This window comes from Corvus hawaiiensis, chromosome 13 (assembly GCF_020740725.1).
Source record: "Corvus hawaiiensis isolate bCorHaw1 chromosome 13, bCorHaw1.pri.cur, whole genome shotgun sequence".
NCBI classification, from domain to species: Eukaryota; Metazoa; Chordata; class Aves; order Passeriformes; family Corvidae; genus Corvus; species Corvus hawaiiensis.
The window spans coordinates 11,770,935-11,798,565 of record NC_063225.1 but is presented as its reverse complement, the minus strand read 5'-3'; the positions used below and the strand labels follow the sequence as shown (position 1 = coordinate 11,798,565).

General features: G+C 45.3%; 1 protein-coding gene across 2 annotated transcripts in view; it reads right to left on the bottom strand.

The window, feature by feature from the left end:
• MAP2K5 (mitogen-activated protein kinase kinase 5) overlaps positions 1 to 27,631 on the bottom strand; it is a 119,839-nt gene that overhangs the window by 60,858 nt on the left and 31,350 nt on the right. For both annotated transcript variants that reach the window (XM_048317463.1, XM_048317462.1), the window contains exons 9-14: positions 21,551 to 21,590; positions 16,529 to 16,597; positions 16,353 to 16,434; positions 12,593 to 12,654; positions 6,681 to 6,729; positions 166 to 239 (exon numbers count right to left, since the gene is read on the bottom strand). In XM_048317463.1, the coding sequence (XP_048173420.1) occupies positions 166 to 239; positions 6,681 to 6,729; positions 12,593 to 12,654; positions 16,353 to 16,434; positions 16,529 to 16,597; positions 21,551 to 21,590 (376 nt within the window). The remainder of the gene's footprint in view (positions 1 to 165; positions 240 to 6,680; positions 6,730 to 12,592; positions 12,655 to 16,352; positions 16,435 to 16,528; positions 16,598 to 21,550; positions 21,591 to 27,631) is intronic.

The window sequence follows — 27,631 nt, the reverse complement described above, 5'->3', positions numbered from 1 at the left end:
TTTTACTGTCATTAAACAATGAACAATCATATTCAGATGAAGGAAAAGTCGCCCGGAGATTAAAAATGAATAGGGCTGTCCCAGCAGAGAGCGGCTGGCTGTGGGGCTGCCAGGTGATTTTGACACTGGAAAGGGAATGGGGAGAGATGCAAAGAGGGGGATTACCTGGGTGCTGACCCCGAAGTCACAGAGCTTCACCTGGCCCCGGGTGTTCACAAGCATATTGGATGGCTTCACATCTGTTTGGGGGAAAAAACTGGATTATCCATACTATCCTGCATAATATATACACCATATATCTAGAAATATAAAATATCCTCGATTGGAAGGGACTCACATCAAAATCCAGCTCCTGGTCCTGCACAGGACAACCCCAGATATCCAGGGAGCATTGTGAATATTGGCATGGTAGGTTTTGATCGGAAATATTACAAAAATCTATTTCAAATGCAATGGTTTGTAAGTCAGCAGCACAGATAACATTCCATACATACATATATAAAACTATAAAAGACATCCTCTCCATACAGTTATGACCTGGTATCACACAGATGACTTTAAACAATACCAATAACCCACATTATTAAACCTGCAGGTGACACCAGTCTGGAAGAGAAACCAAGTGCACTGATGGACAGGAATGGAACTCACAGGGATTTTAACAAACTGGAAAATCAGCCTGAAAAAAAAAGATGGAATTCCATAGGGATAGATGGAAGTACCACGTTTGGACAGGGATTAATCCTGCAGCTCTGCTCTGTGCACTGTTCCTCAGAGCTTCTGGCTCCACATCCATGTTTTAGGGCTTCTGCAGAGGTGAACTACCAGCAAAGCCCTAAAATGATCAACCAACCCCATCCCAGCAAACAAACCATCAATGTCCATCCCAAAACCAGCTTGTCATTGCAAATATCCTAATGCTGCCTCCCCCTGATGCCAAAGGAAGTCGGTGCATTGCTGTAAAATCAACATGGGAATAAAGTGCTGAACATCCAGCCTGGCTTTAGTGCAGGAAACATTGAGCATCTTTGCCGTTCCAGGGATGCCAGTGGAAAAGCAGAATGTGCACGTTATGGCCTGGCTTAAACGTGGGGAGATTAGAGCACAGTGGCTTTGCCTAATCACTGCTTTCTTCTGTCAAAATGGATTAAAAGCAATAGCTTGAATCTGTGCCTCCTTTAAAAGTGAGCACTGGTTGGGGGCAGATGGATGAAACCCAACTAGAAAAGAACCTAATTTTGTTTATCATTAGGTTTGCCTTGGTTTAGCAGCTGTTTCCTGGTACCACAGTAGCTGCCTTAATTTGTCTCTGCGATGTAGAAATGTATAACCTCAATTAAGAAGCTGATTAAATGCTCGGCTATATTTGAGCTAAAAATCCAGATTAAAAATGGGAGCATTCAATAGTTCCTTACAGACCCCAAGTGGATCAGTACTTTTGAAGTGAGTTATCAACACTGCTGGTACATTCCATAATTTCCCCCTGCCAAAAACCCAGTCCTGAGCATCCAGAGCCTCAGTTTGTGTTTCCTGATCTCCGTCTTTAGGAATTCAATCCACGTGCTGCACTTTTGATGGAGTTTTGTCTCCTCCAGAGCTGAGTGACTTTGCTAAATCCAAGTTGTATTATTTAGCTGTAACAAAAATAATCAGCAACCAAATGGACAAGGTGGAGAGACAGGACACAGGGAATGGCTTCCCAGTGCCAGAGGGCAGGGACGGATGGGATATTGGGAAGGAATTGTTCCCTGGGAGGGTGTGAGGGGCTGGGCTGGAATTCCCAGAGCAGCTGTGGCTGCCCCTGGATCCCTGGAAGTGTCCAAGGCCAGGTTGAAGCACCCTGAGATAGTGGGAGATGTCCCTGTCCACGGCAGGGGTGGCACTGGATGAGTTTAGCCGTTCCAGTATAAACCATTCCAGGATTCTGTGCTCTCCAAGAGCCGCCCACACATCCTTGCTCCCTCAACACGACCCACAGAGGAAACCACCACCCCATGTCTGTGCCCTGTCCCAGCAGGACTGCCCAGCTCCCACCCAGGAAGAGCCAAGGCCCCATCTCCCCTTCCCCTCTGCCACGTGGGAGAGTGGCACTAAGTTGATAGAATTAAAAAACCATCTGTCATTCATTAAGCATTGCTTGATCCCGACATCCTTCCACAAACAAAGCTGAAAAGAAGAGAAAATCCTAAAAGGCAGAAAGCATTAAGGACGGGCAGGGGAGGTTGGGGACCCTGCAGAGCATGGGACAGTCCAACAAACTCGGCAAGAGCAAATCCAAGCTGTCCTTCCAGCAGAATTAAACAGCACCACAAAATCCGGGAATTTAATCAAATATTTGCTGTGCATTCCAATGGTTGTGTTCATTTCCTCAAAATGAGAAGGAAGTGACAACCCTGCAGGAAATACACTGAAAGCAGGGAGAAAAATCAGCCCATCAGCAAATTAGCCTGTTGGTTTCACAACCCACTTCAGTTAATGGGTTAAATATTTTTTTGGGTTTGGGAAACGAATGTGCATAAATAATGTTCTGCACCATCTGCTTGTGATTAATATTAGTGTTTAGAAGTGAAAGAATTTAAACAAGAGCCAAAAGGGGTCATTATGCTCCCATTACCAGGGCTTGCTTAATACAAATGATTTCTATGAAGCATCATTATGGAGGATGAACAAGTTCTCCTCGTGATGGAGCTGCCTGAGTAGTTTCACCTCTCTGCAAATAAATGGGACCTCCAAGCTCTTACTTACCAGTAAACAGAACCATCAGAGGTTCAGCTTTTTGAACACCAAACATTTCACTCGTTTGTGGCATTGAAAAGCAAACAGATTCATGATTGTGTGAGGGAGACAAAAAAAAAAAGCCCTGAGATTCTTTAAAAGCTGTCTCTTGACTTCTCCTGTTTTTTAAAAACAGCAAACAGCAACAGGCCGGGTTCAAGGAAGGCAGCAGCGTGGTTTGGCAGAGGCCAGGATTATCTTTTTTTAAATAAGCCTTAAGTGGTCCATGAGTGGGCAAGCATGTGTTTAGCTATACATATAGACATAAATAAATGTATGGAAACAGAGAATCCCAGGATGGGTTGGGTGGGAAGGGACCTTAAAGCTCATCCTGTTCCCCCCTGCCATGGGCAGGGACACCTTCCATTCTCCCAGGCTGATACATCCACATCCACACCCCTGGATTTGTGTCTGTGCTTCATTACAGAGGGCCCTAATGCTGATTATTTCCCACAGAGATAAAACAGCAGAGCGGGGAGTCAGATATGCTGCTCTGGACATCTTTGGTGAAATCCTCATCAAACAATCGCTGGTGAGAAGATGGGAATGCTCATCCAGTGCCTGTCCCTCCCAACCAGCGCTCTCCAGCTGATCCAGAACAAAGAGGAGTGGAATATCCTTGGTTTCTAATATCCTGGAGGAAAAGGAGATGGTCTGAGCGATGCACAAACCTCCTCCTGCCACAGAGCAACCCACAGTGCACGAGAGCTCCACATCCTCAGCTCTCCCACATTTCAAACCAGCAACACTTCCACAACTCTGGCACCAGTTTAAAACCTAACCAGGAACGGAGGTGCCCAAATCATGAAGTAAATATATATATAAACACTCCCAGTACTCACAGAGCCAAGCACAGTAATCCAGCTCAGTACAATTAAACACAAGTGGGTAACATTTATTTCCTGCACTTCCTTTAATAAGCAGGTGTGAACAAAGCAAAACATACCAGATAAAATGCACACGGTCTATACTTATTCTTGAACTTAACAGATTTTGGTTTGTCTTTATACAAACTTTGACTTTGTACATGATTAGACTTGTTTAATTGCTAATTCTGTTTTAAATCTAAGTTAATTTCTCATTACCCTTCCATTTCTACTTCTTATCCTCTGGGGAAAAGAGCACACTTATCATTGGGACATTCTCACATCTTCCAAAGAAGTGGTGGAGGTGTTAATCTTATGTTTATGTTTGATGTGGGTGTGATGGCTGCGACTCCAGCTCGGGGTTTATTAATATGCACGGCTATCACCTCATTAGTTGCGAGGTTTGTTTTGAAGTTAAGCTGTAATATTTGCTGAGATGTCTGATCTGCAATAAAAGACTTGCTCATTGTTTGTTTCCTTTGCTTTAATCCCCGCTCCAGGCACACAGCTCTGCCCTGGGACTGCTTCACCCCTTCCTTGGAAATTCCTGACTCTCCACCAGCCCCTGCTCTGCCCTGGGTGAGACAGCAAGGAAGTCAGGGCTCAAAATTCCTTCCTTTACCTCTGAGCATCAAAACCAGGAGACAGCTGAAGGACATCACCTGGAGAAATTAATCACCTGTCTTCCATTCCATCCCTCTGTTCCTGCTTTGAAGATACAGAAATACACATTTTCTGTATCCTAAAAATGGGTAAAATAATACTGAAAGCCAGCCCTTGGGGAAGCTGCTGAACCTGGAATGCTCACGGTCCCCTCCATGGCATTCTGCAGTGCTGTTCTCGCTCGGGTCAATCCAGCAACAGAGCAAGGCCAGAAAAACCAGAAGTGTGATGAAAAATCAGTTTCTGAGCTTTTCTTCAGACCACAGCAAGGACCAAACATCATTCATCAAAACCCCAGAGCTGATCCTCAATCAAAGCAAGGAAACCCAGGCAGAAAGGGAGATTTTGTTCTCCTGGAACAGCAAAAATCTGAACCAGGTTTTAAATGTACAGCAGCAACACAAGAAAGTGTTACAGTGTTTATGCTCCACCATGCTCTCTCCAAATCACCATCAGAAGGTGGCCAGAGAAAGCTAAAAAATTTTTTAAATTTAATTTTCTTTCCTTTTTGGGTGTTATAAAAGTGTGGCAATGACTGTGTAACCTATTCAGAGCCATACCCAGCCATGGATGTTCCTGCTGCCTTTTCTATTTATTCTGACAACTCCTGTGGCACTCCAGCACCAGACTGTTCCTCCTCTTGCTGTGAGAGGATGGAACTGATAAATCCCTGCACCTGGCAGCATTCAGGAGAGCAGGTGAGTTGTTTAAACCACCACAGAAACAAAGCCACCTCAGCAATCTGTGTCTGCTCCGAGCTGCTTGTGGGCTCTGGGTTATTTCTGTTCTTTTAATCCAGCCCAGGGCCAAATCCAGGTGCAGCCCTTCAACCTGGGGGACAAAGGGTGGCAGGGAACGGCCTCAAATCGGGCCAGGGGAGGGTCAAGTTGGGTATTAGGAAAGATTTCCCCACAGGAAAAGGTTCTCCATCCCTGGAGGGGTTTAAAAGCCCTGTGGATGTGGCAGCTGGGGACATGGGGCAGTGTCCCTTGGCAGGGCTGGGGAATGGTTGGACTCGATGGTCTCAGAGGGCTTTTACAGCCTCACTGATTCTGTGATTCCATAAAATCCAGGTCCTTACCTGATCTCTGCTTGTTCTTTTGGCCACCTCCCTCTTTGCCTCACCCAGGACAGCCCATTGCTCCCAGTCAGAGCCATCCTTGGGATGGAGATGTGTGGGACTGAGGAGGAGCTGGAGCCGATGTCCCGGCCCTGGGAGGGTGGGAAGGGGCTGGGCTGGAATTCCCAGAGAAGCCGTGGCTGCCCCTGGATCCCTGGAAGCGTCCAAGGCCAGGTTAGCAGGGCTTGGAGCAGCCTGGGATAGGGGAAGGTGTCCCTGCCCATGGGATGGGATGAGATGGGATTTAAGGTCCTTTCCCACCCAACCCATCCCAGGATTTGGCGCTGACCCAGCCATGGCCCTTCACCTCACCAGGGCCTCACCCTGACTTCCCAGCCCCTGCAAAAGCAGGAGTCACCCCACAGGGAATGGCCTCAGCTCTCTGGTTTGGAATTTAACATCCCCCACGTCTCTCCTGATTCCTCTTTCCCTCAGAAGTGACCTGGGTTACTGCACCCCCCAGCTGTGCTCCCGGGATGAGGGAGCAGATGGGGGAATTGCATCAGGAACCAGAGCAGCTACTTCCAGACACTTCAGAAACATTAAAAATGTAATGAGTTTATCCTTTTTTTTTTTCTTTTTTTGGGAGGGCTGGTGTAGGAGGAAGGGGCTTCTCTGTGTTTTAAACAGCATTTTCCACATTGTTTTTTAAAGTTTTAGTGTATCTGAACTAATTTTTCCAAACAGACATATTTTAAACAAAAGGTAACAGGAAAAAGCCAAAAATAAATGACAAGTTTAAAAAAAACCTCCCCAGATTAGCTGCAGGAAAGAGAATAAACAGCAAAACCCAACAATGACTTATGTCCAAGCAGGTTTGAAGCCTTTAACTGTCCCTGACCATGGTAGGGGACAGTGGGCCACGATTTTAGAGATCTCAAGTCTCCAGCAACACTTGTAGCTGTCCCATGAGATTTCTGAAGCACCAAAGAAAATTCATTGACTATTTTCTATTTCCAATACCAGTCAAACATCTCATTTCCACGCTGATTTTTCCACTGGGCACCTGTTTGCAACCCTCAGCTGCTAAACCCTTGTAAAATCCATTTCTCTCTTCAGTCCTTTTCTTTTCAGGGGAGGAGGGAGGCCAATAAAAGAGCAATAAAAATATTTTACAAGTAAGCGTGCAAGGTTAACGAGGAAGATTCATTCTGCATTACCCCACTGGACTCAAAGCAGATGTTTGCTTGGTCAAGTGCCTTTGTGGAAAGTGGTGTTAAAATTTCACTGGAAAACAGAAAACATCTGCTACTCACCTCTGTGTAAAATCTTCAGACTCCATAAATAGGTCAGGCCTTTCACAACCTGAAGTTAAAAGAAAAAAAAAAAAAAATCACATTTTAGGGATTCCTGGTAGGAAGAATTCCGCATGTCAGCTGGGGTGGGACATCAGAGAACCCAGCTGTAAGAACGGAGCCAGGACCACAAAAAGGGGAGAGCCCACATCCCTCCCTGCAGGACCCAGGGGAGCCCCTGCTAAAAACCTGCAGCAGGTCCTTTATTAATACACAGATGATTTCTTCCCAGGACCTGGAGGCTGAAGTCAGTTGAGCTCACACTGAATCCCTTCAGGCATTTCAGTGTGTCTTTAATTCACCTGTCTTTGCTGGGCTGTTAAAAACCACGGAGGCCAAAGGATGTGATGATTTGTCTTCTTGTAAAAAAAAGGCCAGAAAACAAGAAAATCTCTAATAACCTCTTCCACTTCATCCTCCCTTCCCTTTCTTCCCATTTGCTGCCTCCCGCACTTTCCCTTTACTTTCCACACTTTCATTCACTCAATGCCAACGTGGAACTTTTCTTCTTGAGCTGTAAAAATTCCCTCATTCTCCCTCATACTCATCTTGCACCAACACAAATCCTAATGCATCTCACAGCAGAGAGATTGCAGCTCCTAAAACACAATTCCCAAAAGTAAATACAACCCCTCACCCTGGACAGATGTTGCCCTGCTACTCCAGAATTCCCTCCTTCCACCACCAAAACTGCTAAAGCCAAACTCCAAAACCAGTTACTGCAGCACAAAATTCCACAAACACATTTCAGCCCCTGCTGACCTCCCCAGTCCAACCCTGTTGGCTCAGCCAGCAAAGCTTTTTTAGACACTTTCCATCTCTGAGGTGACATTTAATTCATTTCCAAGATGCTTTCCTCATGTATCTCCAGAACAACGAAGCATTTCTGACACTGCTGAAGTTGTGTGAGTTCTGCAGTCAAGACAATTACATTTTTTGTGCTCTGAGTAGCCCAAAATGAAATTATTTGTGTTGCAGTGATCAAGCAGAAGTGCTAAAAATATGATGCAGAGTGAAGGCAGAGAGCACAGTAATTTTCTGCCTTCCTCTTGGATTAGAAATGCTTTCAAATTCTAAGATTTATTCTGTAAGAAAAACGCTGTTGGTGGAGTCAGAATCTCTTTGTAAAGCAAATAACAATGGTGGATCCCAAATGAATTGTTCCAGGGGATAATTCCTCTCTTAAACTCACTCCAAACCCAACCCACTCCAACCCAACCTCAGATGGTTGTTACCTTTAACAAAAGGGTTGGTCCAATTCTGCCTGCCCAGAGGTGTGGCTTTTCACCTCAAGCCTTTCAAAAAGCTTGGACTTGATGATCTTAAAGGTCTTTTCCAACCTTAATCATTCTATGATTCCAAGGCTTATGAAAAGCGAAATGTGGGAATTCTATTTACAGCATTCTGACATAATAATAACAGTAATAATGATAATAATAATGATAATGAAAATAATAATGTATCAATGCAAAAATAAATCAGGGAGATGCCCCATTTCAAGCTTCTTCCAATGGCCAAAGGGATTTTCAGAACAGTAAACTCTTTGATTATTAAAAGCATATTTAGACTATTGAAAATCTTTGAAACCATTAGGAAATTATTTACTTTAAAGCAAGGACCCATAAGAAAAAAAAAGGAAACATTTCTGATTAAACAAATCAACAGCTGCGAGTTATGAGACATCTTTATTATGGAACATGGGCTGGGTAAGCAGTTAGGGAAGCCATGGAATTTAACAAACTCTCCCTCCAGATTCTCTGGGTGTACAGAGGAATAAAAAGGAGCTTTTCCCTTTATCCTGGGCTGTAAATATGCTCACAGGAGCCCCCCAAATGGACTCACCTCGTTATTCACTCCCCTTACATTTGCCTATTAGGGAAGGACTCTTAAGCATTAAATATTATTCTAAAACGGTGCTGGAAGGGAGAATCTTTTGATTGAAGCTGGAGCAGGAATTATTGGTATTCAGTAAAGGAGGTTTTACAACAATGCCTTGACAAAGCCTTGACACAAAAAGTACTTCTACCTGCTGTCAATCACTCACTCTCCTGACAGTTCAAGTGCACATCCTTTCTGGGAGAACTTCAATCAACATTAGCGCTCAAAATACAGAGCACAGTGTCACTGCTTCAGAAATGGAAGGGAAAATAAATGTGTGAAGTGGCAAGCGAAGGGAGAGAGGGTTTTACACCCACAGCCCAACTCAGGACATGGCAGCACCAAGCCAGGAGCGACCACAGCGTCATTTTGGGGCTCCCAGGATCCACTTTTCCTTTAAAAACCACTCCAGCCCTCCACACAAATAAAGGACAGCAGCAAGGAGAGAGATTTCCCTGTCTCACTGATTGTGCCTCACGCAGCAAACAGGGAGGAATTTTACTGTGAAGTCAGAGATCCCTCCATGTTTGCTACAGAAAAGGCTGAGAGAATTGGGATTGTCCAGCCTGGAGAAAAGCAGCTCCAGGGTGACCCAACTGTGGCCTTCCAGTGCCTGAAGGAACCAAAAACAAAGATGGAGAGAGACTATTTCCAAGGGATGGAGTGACAGGAAAGGGGAATGGCTTCAAACTGACAGAGGACAGGGTTAGATGGAATATTAGGGGGAAATTGCTCCCTGTGAGGGCGGTGAGGCCCTGGCACAGGGTGCCCAGAGAAGCCGTGGCTGCCCCTGGATCCCTGGAAGTGTCCAAGGCCGGGTTGGACAGGAAGCCATTCCCTGTGTCCTGTCCCTCCATCCCTTGTCCCCAGTCCCTCTCCAGCTCTCCTGGAGCCCCTTTAGGCCCTGGAAGGGGCTCTGAGCTCTCCCTGGAGCCTTCCCTTCTCCAGGTGAACATTTCCAGCTCTCCCAGCCTGGCTCCAGCCCTTGGAGCAGCTCCATGGCCTCCTCTGGAATTGCTCCCACAGCTCCACATCCACGAGAAAGTCTGGTTGAGAGGGGAATGTATGAGAAAGGCAGACCCAGTGATGCCCATTTAGAACCATTCAAGTTGGAAAAGCCCTCCCAGATCAACAAGTCCAACCACAGAAATCCTGAAGTCGGGGCCAGAGGAGTGCTGGGATGCAGGGAATGCCTGGATGTGCTGCTTCCTTTTTCTCTGGGAATGGTTTCACTTCAAAACTTCTACAAATACACCGGGAGCTTATTCCAGTTAACAGATGTGCAGGTCACACGTATTATTAAGCAGCTTCCATGGATTAATGCACTGGACATGTCTTGGGAGAATAAAAGACAAATGGCTCTGGACATGGGGAAGGGAAAAAAAAAAAAAGAGACTATGGAAGCTGCAGGTTTTGTCTCCAAAAGGCATCCGTGTGAGCTGCAGCTTTTGTCTGGCACTCTCCTCCTGGGCAGCAGCGAGCAGCAATCCCAGGATTTGGGTAATCTCCCCAAGCTGTTCAGGGGGATTACGGTGTCTGCGTGCAGGACTCGGCACAAAGGTGCCCCAGCCCCCAAAAAGAGCTCTGCTGCCACCTCAGACACAACGTGGGGAGGCTCACCGGAGCCATTCCTGCTGCCACTGAGAAATCCATTGGAAAACAAAAGGCTTCTGCTGCCTCCTTCCAACAATTCCACTGCGCCAAAAATCAGCACCAGAGCAGAGGAGCTGCCAGTGCTGGTTCAGCCTCAGCGCACACCTTCTGCTCTGAGAGCAGGAGGAAGGGCTGAGTCCCTTCTCTGAAGCGCCTTTGTTCCCCTCTTTCCTGACCCCCTGCTCCACAGTGGGCACAGGAAAGCAGGAAATAAAATAACTAGGAAAAGCTAAGTATCCATGTCAGGGAGTCAGGCTCACAAGCTGACTGATCAGGGACAAAATGACCCCAGGGGAGCAAAAACCCACCGACATCGAGACATAAAAGGTGGGGCTGAGGCACCACCATTATGGATGAGAGGGAAATTGGAGGAGAACACCTGTGGAATGCCAAGGGGAGGATGGGGGAGAGGAGAGACAAACCCAAGGGAATGATGAGGTGGTGATGGATTAAACACACACTGTGAGTGAGATAAGGAAAAGGAGAAGGAATGAGCAGTTGAAGGAATGCTGGAAGGCCCATCCCAGAGTTATCAAACCATCGACATCATCATCAGGGATATGGGGATGCTGTGAGCAACTTCCCACTCCCTGCTCCAGAGGGAAGAGGAGATGAAACGTTTTCCCTCTGAACTAGAGGTGAAGAGCACTCAAATTCCACAAGGAACTGGCAGGTACATAATGAGCAGATTTGAAGCTACTCAGAGGAAACAGCATCAGAGAGGGATGTTCATCACCCTGGGCAGGCCACACAAATTAAGAGGAAAGTAGAGCTGTGAATTACAATGAACAGAGACTAAATAGCTGCCTGTGTTGGATTAAAGGATTTAAATTGTCAGCTTGATGTATAATGAATGTGAAAACCCAGCACTTAATTAAATGGCACATGATAGAATAACTTTGTTTTGCTTTAAACTGCTTAAGTTATCAAAGTATTCCTTATATTTAGCAATTGTTTAGCAGTATCTCCCTCCCTGGTGAGATCCACCGAGACACTGGTCATTACCCTGTGTTCAGCTGTGGAGGAAGAGGGATTTTTTTAAACTTTTTAAATTTCTGTTGGTCTGTAATTTGAGTTTTCAATCATGGCCAGTGAATTTTTAGCAGCTGAATGCTGCAGAGCCCCAAGGATGATCTACCAGGGGCTTTAAGGATCCCACTGTCAACACCTTGAGACCAAACCCAGGAGGTTCTGAGGAGTTCTTCCTACACCACAGACTCATCACCCCTAAAATGACCCCTATTAACTCCTCCCCGTGGCTGCTCAGGTGTGAAAGGGGTGAGACACCAGCCTGTGCCTGGGTCTCGCTTGTGCCAAGCAAAAAACTTCATCCTCCTCACCTGCCTTGAGGAGAACACAGGAGATCTGTTCTGCCACTGCATTTTGGCAGCAGGAACCAACTTAATCCTTCAACCTGGCAAGGAGAACTCATGGAGTCACTCTGTGCAGCATAAGGACAGTCAGGATGGAAATCACACGCTCAGAGGCAAAGGATCCCCACCAGGGCTCCTGAATCACCTTCTGAAGGCACCACAGAGAACAGGAGGGCTTAAAGGCTGATTAAATAATTAATTAATTAAATAAAGGTGATTAAGAGCACTGCTCCATCCAGCAGGGCTGATGGGAAGGAACGGTGATAGGAAGGAATGTGACCACACGGACCTTCAGCAAATTCTTTTTTTTTCCCCTCACCCCACTCAATGTATCCCATCCTTTCACACAGATCTGTACAACAGAATCCTGGAATGGTTTGGGTTGGGAGGGACCCTAAAGCTCATCCAGTGCCACCCCTGCCATGGGCAGGGACACCTTCCCCTATCCCAGGGTGCTCCAGCCTGGCCTTGGACACTGCCAGGGATCCAGGGGCAGCCACAGCTTCTCTGGGCACCCTGAGCCAGGGCCTCATCACCCTCACAGGGAGGAATTCCTTCCCAATATCCCATCCATCCCTGTCCTCTGGCACTGGGAAACCATTCCCTGTGTCCTGGCCCGCCATCCCTTTAGGCCCTGGAAGGGGCTGTGAGCTCTCCCTGGAGCCTTCTCCTCTCCAGGCTGGACAATCCCAGTTCCCAGTCCTTCCTCATAGGACAGGAGTCCCATGCCTCTCACCATCCCATGAACCTCCAGCCTCCCATGTGCTGGTCATTCAGAAGGAAGTTTTCCTTAATCCCAGAGTCCCTGTGCACAGGGATGGTTTGGAGGAGCAGGAGAGAGGAAGCACCCTCCTTCCACACGAGCACACAGACCCTGGAGATGCCCCAACGTCCCAATGAACACTTGAATCAGAGATTTTTTTACACACAATCAAAAACTGAGAGACAAAAAGCAATCCAAGTACTCACAGCCACTGCTATCCTTCCGAGAACGTGTTCTGGAATTTTTCTATAAACATCCAAAGAACCCCCTGCAGGGACAAACAGCACGTGCTCAGGTGATGCCAGATGAAACAGTGCCCCAGATTTGAAGCCCCAAGGGTTTTCTAGGCCTTGGTTATTAATAAAAACACCATCAATGCTAGAACAATAACTGTGTCAGAAATAACTGACCTTAAAAATCTCCCAAACTCTGCATAAACACATGCAACAGCACTTGGAGCTCTTTTTACCACATTCCTGATTTTTTTCTTGCAGCATTAATATTCAGAAAACAGCAACAACAAAACATTAGAAAACCTCCCAGTCACAGGTCAGAATATCAACATAGAGAACTCCAAACCATGTGAAAAAATGTCTTGGGGATAACAAAATCATCCCAAAAAGCAGATTCCAAGGTCCAAAGTATCCCAGCTCTTGTCCCCAAAGGCTGGTGCTACCACTCTGTGGTATCCAAGATGGTATTTCCTCCTGACATCACACCAGGGATGGTTTGGTTGGCCCATACTGACGCCTGAAATGAATTCCTGGAGTTCCTGGGGAAGCAGGGTAAATTTTCCCAGTAAATCCAGAATGGGAACCAACCTGGCACAGCCCTGTCAGCATCACCCATGCTGAGACACCAAGAAGCCTCATTGCCTCTAACAGCCCTACAGGCATTCCCAAGGGATTGGGAAGTGTTACCTCCCTTCTCCTCTGCAAAAACCACTCGTGACCAAACTGGCGTCCAAAATGTCCCCGGGGCGAAATACAAATTCTTAAGGTAAGAAAATAAATTCAAAATTGAGAACTAAAAATCTCCAAGCAGAATGGCCAACAAAGTAAATAAATGGACAAAGGAATTGCAGGCAGAGAATTGCTGCAAACTGAAAGAGAGGAGGTTGGGATGAGATATTGGGAAGGAATTGTTCCCTGTGACGGTGGGGAGGGGCTGGGATGGAATTCCCAGAGGAGCTATGGCTGCCCCTTGGATCCCTGGAATGTTCAAGGCCAGGTTGGATGGGGCTTAATTACACCACAATTCTCATTTATGCTGTAACTTCTCACTCTAATGACCGGAGGGGGGTTGGGTGGAGGGTGTTTTTTATCCCTCGTGGTCTCCACTGTCAGAAACAAACTCTGTTTGTCTTCCCTAATGTTCCTCTGATTCCAAGTTATTGAAACTCCCATTCCTTCATTAAATTGAATCTTTCAACTGGTATTGTCCACACTGCCTGTGGATTACAATTAATCCCAGTTTTAAAAGGAAATATAAGTGCTGTGGAATGGAAATCAGAGGTTGCAGCTCCACAGCCTCTCACTGCTCATTACAAACCCAAACAGAAGGCAATCCTATGGCTGGTGGTTCCCGTTCATCCCTGTAACATATCCTTACATTTTGCACCAAAAAAAGACCTCTTCTCACACCCCAAACTGCTAAACCTGGCTGTCACAGCTGGCTCTAAAGGAACTGCTGCTGGAAAAATGAAGGAAAACACATTTTTTTGCAAACAAATGGGGAAATCTGGAGTTTTTCTGTGGAGGAAAAAAAAAATCTGTGAAAAAAAAATTTTCCCAAATCCAAAAATGTCAGCTCCCACACGTGTACATACATCCAGGTTCAGTCTGGTCACCTGCACATCTTGTTTTCCAAGGGGAATTTAGCAGGAATTTAGCAGTTTCAAGGGAAAGAGGCAACCATGTAAGTAAAAAGCAACAGGGCATTTCACCACCTTTATTTAGGACATCAACTTTATTACAAATATAAAGGGGCAAAGCTGGAAAACCTCATTTCACATCTCTGTTGCTCTTTAAAATCAATTGGCAGGTGGGAGGCTGATCCAGGTCAGTTCAACCTCAGGGCTTTGGTATTTGCAGGCCTGGAGTTACTTGGATTTTTCCTGGTTGCAGGTGCCAGGGAAGCACCAATATGGTCCTACATATGTCCCCTGAGCACCCCAAAAGACTCAGATCCACCTGGATCCAGGTCATCCATGAAGGAAATAGCCTGTGATCTGCAGTCATGGGATATGGATTCAGGAAATATAAACTGAACCAGCCAAAAGGGCTAAAAATTTGACAAGGTTAAAGCTGTTCATCCGCAGGATGAAAAGTGGTTTTTTTCTTCTCTTTACCTGCATCCTTATGAATCAAAATTAAAAGTCTGGGGGGAAAAACAAGGCAAGGTCCCTTTATTTGCATTTTGTTCTTCCTTTAAGCAATTGCTGGTGCTTTCTGCCAGAAGGAGAGCACAACATGAGGCAGAGCAGAGGTCTTCTCCAGAACAATTCCCAGCAATTTGTGCATGGTCAGTAAACTCTGCCACGGTGCTGCATCGTGAGGGATGCACACCCTAAAGGCTGAAATATCTTCAAACAGGAAATCAGAGCATTTCTGTTCATTGTATTTGGAAAAATCCCTGGATTCTAGGAGCACAATCTGAATTTTAGGAGCGCTATTCCAGGCAGATGCTCGTTTTGGCAGCAGCAGATGCTCCCTTGCTGTGTGTGACTACTGCTTTACACAGGCTTGTAAGTCTGAGTGTAACTGCGAGGCAGCTCAGAGAGAGGGCAAAGAGTCACCCAGCAGCACAACAGCAAAGAATTTAACTCGTGGGCTTTGGGGTTTTTTTAATAAAACCTTGAATAAAATACTTTTTCATCCAAAGAATCTGAAAGAACACTGGGAACAGGGTGCAGCCATCGCTGGGAGGGAGGTGGAAGTGTAAAAAAGGGAAATAACAGTAAAACCAGATCATTTTAACAGGGAGAAAACAAAATGCACCATAAACCCTAAAGGGCTTCACCCTGCTCCCCACCAGAAAGGAAGAAGCTGCTTGACAATGTTTAATGGGCCACGTTTGGGATTTTGGCTCTGAGATTTTCTCCTGCCACAAAGCCTCCCCTCCACAGCGAATTATTTGGGAGATCTTTTCCTTCTTGATACCCAGCTTAAAGGAACCTTTGTGGAAAACCTGGCTGGGGCATAAAATCCTGGCTCCTAAGGAAATCCTGGTGGGAGGAGCATGCTCTGGCTCGATGGGGAAAGCAGAGCGCTGGGAAGAGCCTGAGACACGCAGGGACAGCATCTGCCACAAGAGCTCCCACACAGAGGCCAGCAAGGGTTACAAACCGCTGCCACCAGGGGATTCTCCCTGCCTTTCCTCCAGGAATAGCCAAGAATCCCAAGCAAAGTGCTGGGACACTTCTGCCAGGTCAGGCTGTGGGGTCGGGGATATTTCTGGGCTGAGGATTCACGTGGGGAGGAACAAGAGGGAGCTCAAGAAGGAACTCGGCACCGAGCTGGCAAACAGCTGGGTTGGAAAATAACTCCTTGCCTGGCAATTAAGAGACGATTTCCACTGCAAACACACAGGACATTGGGTTAATAGATTTCTTTAAAGGAAAAGCTGTTTTGGCTATCAAAACACTACAAGTGAGGAACAGCTGTTTTGTCAGCGAGGACAGATTGCACGGGAGGCTCAAATATCAAACCACAAATTAAGGCAGCATTTATTTCTCTTCTATTTACATTTTCCATAAAAGTAAGTGAAGTTACACACGGGGAAAGCGCAGCATTCCATGGAGAATACCCCACAATCCCAATCCCAACCTGCTCTGGTTTTTTAACTACCTGCAATGTTATTAATACTCCACATTTTCGAGTCATACTGCTGCATTTCATTCCACAAAAAAAACCCCTTCTCATTTAATTACTTAGCAATCAAAAGCAAACTAGATACACTACTCACCATCCATGAACTCTGTACACAATGAAATCCTGTTTTCTACAAAAAAAGCACCGTAAAATCCTATGATATACGAGGAGTCACACTGGGAAGAGAAAGGAAAAAAAGCATGAGGTTGTTTTAAAATCTGCTGCAAGAAAATTGAAGCAAGAATAATTCAAATGGTAAAATCCACATACCTTATAAAGAATTTCTAACTCTGACATTATCTGCTTCTGGAGTTCCAGGGTTATGTCTAAGGGTATGACCTGAAACACAAGAGATACCATCTGAGGTCATATAAAAGGCAAGTGAATTACTCAAAATAAAAAAACCTGAAGATCCATGGACTAAGAATCCTTGTGGGATCACAAGAAAGAGAGGAATAGGTGGAAAGGATCTTTTAACAGAAAGGAAAGGGAAACGAAAGGATTGTCGGATAATCTTGGGATGGTTTGGGTTGGAAGGGAACTTAAAGCTCATCCACCCTTATCCCAGAGTGCTCCAAGCCCCAATGTCCAACCTGGCCTTGGATACTTCCAGGGATCCAGGGGCAGCCACAGCTGCTCTGGGAATTCCAGCCCAGCCCCTCACACCCTCTCAGGGAAGGCTTATTCCCAGCGTCCCATCCATCCCTGCCCTCTGGCACTGGGAAGCCATTCCCTGTGTCCTGTCCCTCCATGCCTTGTCCCCAGTCCCTCTCCAGCTCTCCTGGAGCCCCTTTAGGCCCTGGAAGGGGCTCTGAGCTCTCCCTGGATCCTTCCCTTCTCCAGGAGAACATTCCCAGCTCTCCCAGCCTGGCTCCAGAGGGGCTCCAGCCCTTGGAAAACACCTCCGACCAACCCGACCTGGAGCAGCTCCAACCAGCCCCTCACTGCCGAGTTTATCCAGTGCCTCCCTCCTCCATCCCTGCCCTCATTTCTCATCATTCCAGCTCCTCAGCAGGACCAGAGCACCAGGGACTGCAGCCAAAGTGGGCTGCACTTCCTGAAGTTATACATTTCCAAGATTTTCAGGGCAGACTCTCTTAACAAGGCACTGAAATCAAATTTAACACTGAATTCTTTGCCATGATTCTTTGAAGACTTGAAAACTCAATCACTAAACTCTGCTTTATAAACCAAACTGGAGTCAGTGCTCTGAGCCAGGCTCAGTCTGCCCCCCACGCAATAATTCGCAGTTTAATACGTTAAGCTAAAGGGAAGCAAAATTTAGTCAGTTTGCAGAATTAGCAGAATAAATATTACAGAAATAGTGCTGACAGAACAGAACACAGGGAGCCCATTTCCAAACACAGCACCAAAATCTGTTTCCAAGACAAGCCAATAACCTGCCTCTTCCCAGAGTTTGCTTTGGGGTTATTTATAAAAGCTGTCACTAAACTAAATTGTAAGTGTAGTACAGGGCTGCCAAGAAACGTTTAACACACTTGTCCAGATCAATAATCATTTGCCAACAATATTCACTTACATTTTTTCCAGCGTGAAAAACTTAGAAATTCATCTGCTGGGATCCCCCCAGTTGTGGTCACGGCACATCACCAGAATTCCATCTCGTCAGTGGTGTAGAATTAAAATTTTATCTCACCCGGTTCTAATCCTGGTGAGGAATTTCCCTGCAAAGGCTTCACTGACCTCAGCATCAGAAATATCCCTGACATCCCAACACCCAGGCCTGGAATGAGGAAAGGTCTGAGGCTCCTTTGCATTAACCTTAACTACAAACAGCCCCCAACACTGAGGATAACCTGGGAAAGCAGAGCTTCCCCATTTACAGGTGGTCCGGACACCAAGGGAAGGACACAGACAGCGGAATTACAAGCTTATTTCATCCCAAAATTCATCAGGAGAGATCAGCCTCACTTTTCCTGCAGAATTATTTTACTGTTTTCTTCCACCTGGAAATGTGTGGCTTGTGTGGCCCCACCTGATGTCAAGGCTGGAGGAACCTTATTTATTTACAGCACAAAAAGAGGAAAAAACCATTTACATCCCACCTTAACTTGCATTTATCATCTCCTTTTGAGTGAAATTTCCAAGCCTGCTCTGTAGAGGTAAAAAGAACTTTCAGGGATTCATGAGGTGACAGTTTCCAGCATGGGCTGGAACTGTGTTAAAGCAGAAAAAGAACCCAAAAAATCTCCTCAGAGTCATTGCTACTGAGGAGGAAGCTGTGAATAAAGATTTGGATGCAACATCCTGGAATCCTGGAATGGTTTGGGTTGGAAAGGACCTGTTACTTCCCCATTATTTCCCTGGAATCACCTGACTCTGCCCAGGGTGCTGGAGCCTCAGGGATGTGGACGGACAGGATGGATCCAGTGTCAAAACTGGCTGAAATGGTTGAGCTGGGGAAGGATATTGGACCAAAAGGGCATTTAAAAAAAATTTAAATGACATGGAGATGCTCTGGGATTCAGCAAGGTGCTCCAAGCAATCTTCCTGATCAAGCTCCATCTTCTTAATGAAGTTTTTGCCCAAAACACAGCGATTTTGGAATCACACTGAAGCACAGGTGAACCCAACCCGTACTTCCACGGAAAAGGGTTAACTTTGGAGAGAGGAATCTACCTGAGCCCATCTCCTCTGCTCCCCACCACCCCTCCAGGACAAACAAGGCTGAGCTGTCAAGTGAAATCCAAGCAGTCAAGTGACTGAATTATAATTTACTCCGTGCTCAATTTAAATCAGTGTGAGGCTATTAAAATATCCAGTATAAATACAGCAATTCATCACAGGCTGTCATGGATGACTCCATCCATTTGCTGGAGTGGCACTCGCTCCACTAAAGGGAACCAGAGCAAAAGCACAGGTCAAATTCAGCTGCTATTCTGTTTTAATTCCCTGCTTTAATCTGGCCTGACATAATTGTCTTTTGCAGTAGGTACAACTCACAGGAAATTTGGGGGCATTACAGGCAGTATACAAATGATTAATCAAATGCTCCATTGAAATGCCAGCTAAAAGCAGTGGGAGAATGGCAAGCAGCCAGTGCATACTCACAGCTTCCACTTGGATTCCTCCCCTGGAAGTAGGGAGAAGTTACTTGGGAAAAGGGCATTAAAGCCTCTGCAGGGAAAGGTTATATAAAAGATGTCATTTGGTGCATCACTGAGGGATTATGGTATGGATTTTTTAGCATTGGGTTGTTTGGCTGGGGATTTTCATGATTATTTACCAGCTGAAAGTATTTTAATCAACAGGTTTTTGGTTATCTTGTGCAATTAAATCTGTATATTGTCATTAGAAAAAGCCCCAAAATGCAGAGCTCTGCTTTCCCAGATCCCTCCCCTACAGCCTGATAATCCTGTGTCAAAACATTGGATCTGTGTGATGATCATGTCAAGAGGTTGGCATTGAAATCCTCTTTAGCTGCTGCTTATGTCAAGATACAAGGAATTTAATTAATTACTTTTTATTACCACATAAAATCATAATTATATATAACTATATATAATATAGACTGTCTATGATATAGACATGCTCTTTTCTATATTTCCTATATATTTTTAATAGAAACATTTAATTAAGTAATCTTTTTGATGGCAATTCCACAATCACCACCAGAGCAGCTCTCCCAACCTCCAGCTCGTCAGCACCTTATTTTTAACCACAATAATGCAAATTTTGATTTAGTATCTCTCTGAAATCACAGAAAATGAAATAAAATTGAGAGTGAAAGGCCCAACACGAGCAGAACCTGCCAGAGATCCCATTTCCCAAATCTCCAGGATGCTCATTATCCACCAGGACTCCCCAAACCTGCAGACTCCAAGGGAAAAAGGAGGTGAAATTGCTGGGAAAAGGGTTTTGCCACAGGGAGGTGATTTCAATTAACCTTGCAAAGGGTGAACTTGTCCCTCCTGCCTGAATTCCCAGAATTTCCTGGCGCTCCAGCTCCTCTCCAGGCAGCTTCTGAGGGCACCTCCAGCCCCAGACATGGATGGAGCTTGGAAAAGCCCATTTGAGGAAGCAGTGGAGCTTTTTTAGATCCATATTGAAAGCTTTAATTATAAAAAAATAATATTTATTACAGTTTCCGTCCTTTTGTGCCTGTCACAACTCAGAGAACTCCTGTCTAACCATTCCTGAGAGGTTTAGGAAGGTTGGACACCACTTAAAAAGGCTTTTCAAAATGACTTTTTCCAAAACTTTTTTAACCTTCTATAATTAGAAGTTATTAGGATGTTATTTCTGTGCTTTCCACAGGTGAAGACCCATTTCAAATCCAGCAGGAAGAATTTGCTTCCCTGCAATTCACAGGAAAATCAAAAGCCTTTTTTTTTTCTGGGATGAAGGGATTTCTGTGATCCTCAGGAAAAGCCAGAACTCAGGCAGAAGCACATTTTTATAAATTCCACATGACTGAAACCACAACCTGAGCCTAAATCTGAAGTCAAACCACACAAGTTCTGCCCAATAAATAGAAATATTTCATTCAAATCTTGTATAACCTTTTATCTTGAAATTTCATTTCACTCCAATCCTGCTTTAAGCACCCAGCTCCCATCATTCCTCCTCCCGCCTTCCTCTCCCATTCCTTCACTTTACCTCAGTTATCCCAGAATTTAAGGATTAGAGGATGGGAAAAGAAATAAAAACCCATTTCCCAGATTTTTAAGCAATTATTCCATAAAGAGTTCCATTTTTAAACAAGCCTTTTTTTAGATCACCAACTATTAATAGGAATGGCACAAATGCAAGAATTTGTTTCTCCAAATCTCCGCTGCTTCGAGTTTCAACAAAATTGTTCAGTTGAAAAAAAATCAGATCTATGGAAAAATTACCTCTTTTTTGGATTATTTTTGTGCAGATGAACTGTTAATAATTTCATTTACAAGCATAAATTAATTAACAGATTACATCCAAGAGCTGCCACGCTGTTGCTATTATTTTATCCCAGTTTTAACTGAATTCCAGTGAAAATTGGGATTTATCTGATCACAAAATGCTTCAATCTCCAGGTTTAACCCAAGTAAGGAGCCCAACTGCACGTGAAACATCCATGGAGATGTCAAGATGTGGGGATTTCAGGCAATTCCCTGGGGGAAAACCCTGGATTTTGGGAAGCTGTGCTCATTGGGAATGACTCCATTTACAGGCTGGGGTTTTCCTGCATAGATTAATGCAATAAACCAAACTGAGATCCAAAAATCAGAGGGAAGGGAGGGAAAGCAAGGTCAGGAAAAACTGGAAAGAAAGAAGATGTCTGGAATCTCTTACCTTCACTGCCAGGATTTTTCCACTACGGATATGATATGCCCTGTGTGAGGAAAAAATGCAATAATTTGAGATCATATAAAATTCCCCCTGTAAGGAAGTGCAATACAAATACACTGATTTCACAGGAAAGTGACTTTTGGCTCACAGATTTTATGCAAAGCCAATTTTATCCAGCATTTCTAAGGGAAAACAGAGGAAAATACGGGATCAAAAGTATATTTACAAGGGAACCATTCACCAGGCTTGTATCTTTATTTTTGATACAAAATATACACATTGAAGGCTTTGATACAGCAGAAAAATAAACTATAAATGGGAATTTAACAGAATCATTTAGGTTGGAAAACACCTCCAAGATCACTGAGTTCAACCTTAAATCTGAGTTAAACCTTGAATTTATCCACTTCCCCATTTTCTTGCAATGGAATTAATTAAGATTATAACCATCACTCAGAATTTTCATGGAAAATCAGGATTATCTCACCAATCTGCCAGTCCTGTGGGTATTTTCAGAGACAAGCAGCTACAGCAATTAAATTGAATTAAAACAGATTATGGCCAATTCTTTCTCATAACTTAAGGACCCACAGAAAATATCAGCAAAATTAAATTTCTGCATTTATTTTAAGATTTCTTTTAAGATTAGTGGGTGCATATAAAGGTAGAAAGAATTATTGGTAATGTTTGCAGGCACCCAAAAATAATTTTCCAGGGTATTTCAACAGCAGGTTGTCTTCATTTCTGAGGAGAAACACCCATAATTGGCTATTTAACAATGACTTGAATATTCCCAACCATGAACACGTGAGAAAATAAAGGCAGGTAAAAAAAAAAAATCTCCTCAAAATCCAATGTAATTTTGCATAAAAACAAAACCATTAAAGGTTTTCCTCTTCACTGGTTTTACTGTTTCACCCTGATTTATGGCACTAGGCACAGCAATGTCAGAGATGTGGCACTAACCTTAAAGAATTATAATATTTTACCACTCTCTATCTCTAGCAATTATTACTGAAGAAGAAAAGCTTTAGTAGTTGGGTTTTTGCATGTAAAATCACCCAGAGACAGGGTGAGGCTGTCGTTTAATCTTATTTACAACCCTGAGAGCTCCCCTAATTTCTGGTAATGGCTTGGCAGTTCCTAAAAACTTCACCTTAATTTAATAACTCTTGGATGAACATTTCTGTAACCGAGTGGCATTGGCTTTCAGGGGGAAAAAAAAAAGAGTTTAAAAAGGCAGAGGGGGAAAAAAATCACTGTAGAAAATGAGATCATCCATGGGAGCTCTGATAGAGCAGGAGCTGAATCCACGAATCCACGAGCTCTGCTGTAACTGGGGATGAACCAACAGTGGCAAAACATCCTGGGCTTAAGATGAGCAGGAATGATAAGGGATGAAGAGGTTGGGAAAAGATGCTCAACGTCTGTTGGCTTAATAGGGACCTCACTGGACAGTTTAATTAGCTCGTCAAGAACCTGATCCTTTTTCCATAGGAGAGATCTCCTGTTTCCGAGTGAATTAAAAGGGAAGACTTGATTATTTAATTATGATGCACGCTAATTCATCCGTGGAAGTTTGGGTTCAATTTCCAGCAGAGGGCAGATACCTGGTTTGGTTTACAGAGCACTGACAGCACCAATTTAACATTTAATTATCGCTGGGAATTGGATCACAAAGGAGCAGGAGCCCGTGGGCCGGCGTGGCCGGGGCCTTTGGGATGCCAGGCTGCCCAGCAGGACAGGAATTTGTTTACTCCAGGCTGATCCAGCATCTCAATTGTCCTGCCCTTGCCCAGCACAATAACTGTAAAGTGATTAATGAAGTTTGAATGGGAGCTTTGGTTACACCAAAAGACAACCCTACACCTCTGCGGTGTTTTAATTAACAGCTAACACTTCAAATTAGGCTGGAGTTGCTGCAGTAATTACCCCTTCCAATGAGTGTGGAGGGAAAAAGGGTTTTCTTGGATGTTATGTGGGACTGGAAGGTGGAATTGATCATTTTGGTTACAGCCAGCACCGCTAAAGCCTGAATTTAATACCTTTATGCAGCTTCTAAGGAACGGACTAAAAAAATCCCACGGGATAGCGAGCACAGCATGAGGAAAACCAGACTTTTAGTAAATTTATGGATGTCTAGGAGGAGATTAAACCAATATTCCCACTCAAAGTCTCATCTCAAGGGTCATCTCCCAGGTTTTGGTGCCACCTCCAGAAGTGAAGCAAGAAAACCCATCAGAGAAAAGGACCAAAATTCCAAAGGTTCCTCAGCAACTTGGCACACTTCAGGAACGCACTTAAAATCTTCCAAGACGGCAGGAAAATTCCTAGAAACAGCTCAAAACAGCAGCTCCCCAGTGCCAAGGACGGGTTTGAGCAGCGCCCAGCAGTGAGGAGAAGGGGATGCTAAACACCACGCTGGGTTTTGGGGGGGGTCTCCCTCCCCGCTCCTGGCACAGGAGATGGAGGCAAACACAGAATCCTGGAATGGTTTGGGTGGGAAGGGACCTTAAAGCCCATCCCATTTCACCCCCTGCCATGGGCAGGGACATTTCCACTATCCCAGGGGGCTCCAATCTCTGGCCTTGGACACTTCCAGGGACCATCTCCTGGTGGGAAGTTCCCCCAGTGACACAGAGCTTGGCTTGAAACCATCACACGTTGTCCAAGGAAAGGACAGAGACTCCAACGCTGCCTGGCTGAACATTCCCACTGGGGAACAGAAATTTCAGTCTCTCCCTCCACATTCCCACCAGAATTCATTATTCCAAGCCCCTGCATCCATTACAATGAACAGCTCCTAAGCAAGACTGGCACAGTTGTGTCCAATATTTCACCACCCTTGGCTACAAACCACATCCCGAGACATTTAAAGCCCTGAAGGGCCCCACAAGAGCCAAGCCCTTCAGCAGAACTTTGTCTCCTCCACTCTGGAAAAGCAGAGCATCCCTCAGGGAGGGCTGCAGAGGTGGCGTGGCCAAAACCGGGGTTATTTTGGGGAATAAATACGAGAGATGCTGTGTGAGCAAGCACCGTGCTTGAACAAAGCCCTCCAGCTAAGCCACGAAAACTTGCGATGGACTGCGGAGAGTGCATCCCTTGTGTCCCAGAAAATACAAATCAATATCATGGAAAACTAGAATAGGGCTTTGGGGGATCTGCCAACCCTCAGCATCTCTCCCCCCACCCCGTACAGGAGATGTGTTTCTACAGGAAAGCAAATGAAAAACGGGAAGCATCAGAAGCAGCTGGTTCGCGTTTTAAGGAGAAAAGGGGAACGGAAATCCACATTACCTGCTTTGTTCTTCCTGAGGTAAAGAAAACCAAGGAGAAATGTCAGGGCTTTGGGCTCTTCATAGAATAAACCCCTGCCCACCCTAATATTTGACGCTAAATACTCGGTACACTGAATACGGTGAGTTTCTACTCAACACAGAAGGAAAACAAACCCAACTTCAGAGAAAATGTGCCAGATTCTTAATAAAGAGCTAATAAATTCTTAATAAATAGCGAAGATGGCAAACAAAATATTTCTCTCAGACCAACAATTTTACATCCTCCCTGTGAGGAATTTTACCTAAAGCACACTGGGAGCTGCAGGATGCTGTGGTTGCGGGATAATTCTTTCCAGCGCAAGCAAAGAATCAACCACAGGTTGCAACCTGCAGGCAACTCAAGGGAAACACTAATTTTCAATTTTTTTTCTAATTTTTAATTGCAAAGCCCTTGCCCACATGTGAGTGAATCAACAATGGTCACATCACGAGCAGGGGCTGAGTTTGCAAAGATCCCCGAGCTTTTTCCAGCAGCTTTTCCCATCAAACACAACTTCTCACTACAAGCTAAGTTTGGTATTATATTAAATCTCAAAATAAACACAGTCTCTACCTAGACACCAAAATCCATTCAAATTATCCTCTCATGCTCAGAACAGCACCAAAGGAGCCTGGAGCAGCACAGGATCTGCTTCCCATCTGCTCCCTCTGGCCACCAGGATACATCCTTTCATTTTTCCCCACAACAGCCACGGGAACAATTTCTAATCAATAAGATACTCCTTGGCAAGCCTAAATGATTCAAGGGAAAGCCATGACCTGTCTGCTGTGCCAATGAGCCAGCCCTGTCCCTTCCCAGAAATATGACCAACATCAGCAAAGATGACAAAATGATGAACTGACAGACGGAGACAGCAGCGATGGGGCTGCAGGATCCAGGGATGCAACACTCCCCTCCAGCCTGGGGACACCTAAGGCTGGTGCCACGAGGGGCTTGGGACAAGGGATGGAGGGACAGGACACAGGGAGTGGCTTCCCAGATGGGATATGGGGAAAAATTCCTCCCCAGGATGGAGATTCCCTGCCTCTCCCATGCCCTGTCCCAGTGCTGCAGTACTGGAGCTCCTCCTTTCTTGCCAAGAGCTTTCTCCTGAGGTCCATCTGAACTTGCCAAGGTGGCAGCTTCAGGCCACAGAGTAAAACTAGAAGTGAATATTCTGCTTCCTTTCTCCCGATGCTTTTCCTCCTACTTCTCACCTGGGGATGAATGCATTACCCACATTTGTTAAAAACAGCAGGAGATAATTTCCCTCAAAAGGGTTGGGAAATATTGTCCCATTTCCCCACAGTTTACTCCCGGCACTGCACTGAGGAGCTGCAGAGGAAGCTCTCCAGACCCACTGAGACAAACACCACCACACACCAAAGGTCTCTGGTGCCACGGCAGAGTGTTTCCAAACAGAAATAAGAGTTTTAAGCTTCTTATTTGAGCTCAAAAGTGACCAGAAAAAGCTGTGCTTGTAGCAGGCCACACCTTCAGACGTGAGGGTGCAGAGGGAGTCAAACTGGACATTTATGAGAAATAACCGAGAGCAAAAAGCTGCGTCGGTGTCGTGCACAGGGACCTCAGCCCTGCAGCACAACGTGCCAGCCACCAGCTGCAAACTCCACGGAGCAAATCACCCCCACATTTGCTTTACTGGTCATTTTCTCCTTTTCCCCCCCTTTTTTTGCCTGGGACTGCCGCTGTTTGTCGTGCTCGTGGTCAGACCGTGGCAGCGCAGCGACAGGAGCGTCACGTACTCCAATGGCCATCGAAAGAAAGAGATTCAAATTGTTTCTAGGAAATAACCACTTTGCCAGTTGCTGCCTCCTGCAATAGCAAACACATTAGCCTGACTCTGTGGCTGTTAAACCAGGGAAGCCAAAGTGCACAGCAGTTGGAAAAAGGAGCTTTTATGGTGCTGTGCTGGTTCACAGCACAACCTCCCCTCCCTCTGAAATGCCACTGCAGATGCTTGAGCGCTGATTGCAAAATGATTTGCTGGGGAAGTAGCAAACAAACTGCAAATAGTGGTATCTGAATGTTAAAACTTCTGACAAAGAGCACAGTTGGCACCAGAGGCTGCGTAAAGGAAACGCTGAGCAGCAATGTCTCACTTAACCCAGCTCGGTGCTGGAATCCAAGCCCAGGGAATGATGATCCCTCACCTCTTTGTGCTGGAACCTGTTCCTCTTTCCATCTGTTACCACTTAAACGAGTCTTCCTTCTCTCCTGCAGCCAAACATTCAGGGCTAACCTTTGGAAATGGGATTCCCAGCCTTTCCCTTTGTACCCATCCCACTGCCAGTCAGTCAGTCCCCATTCCTGAAAGAGACGTGGACAGGCTGGAATAAGGACGGAGCTCGAGCAGAGTGTGGTACCACCACACCTACACCAGGTCACCCAGGACCACCCAGAGCAGCTCCAGACACAGGAATGGACTCACCTGCTGGATTTAAACAGGTGTAAGGATAAAAGGCAGCAGAGCAGCCGTGAGCTCCGACTGACACGGTGTTATCCCACACGGCAGAAAGCCTGCAGTGAATCCATCACAATTTTAGGAAAGAAACATGAAGCAACAGAGTGTGAGCCAAAAAGTACATCACATTCTTTGGTGACAGGAACTAAGAAGCCAACGTGAGGGGTTGTTCAGCCTAGAGAAGAGAAGGATCCAGGGAGAGCTCAGAGCCCCTTCCAGGGCCTAAAGGGGCTCCAGGAGAGCTGGAGAGGGACTGGGGACAAGGCACGGAGGGACAGGACACA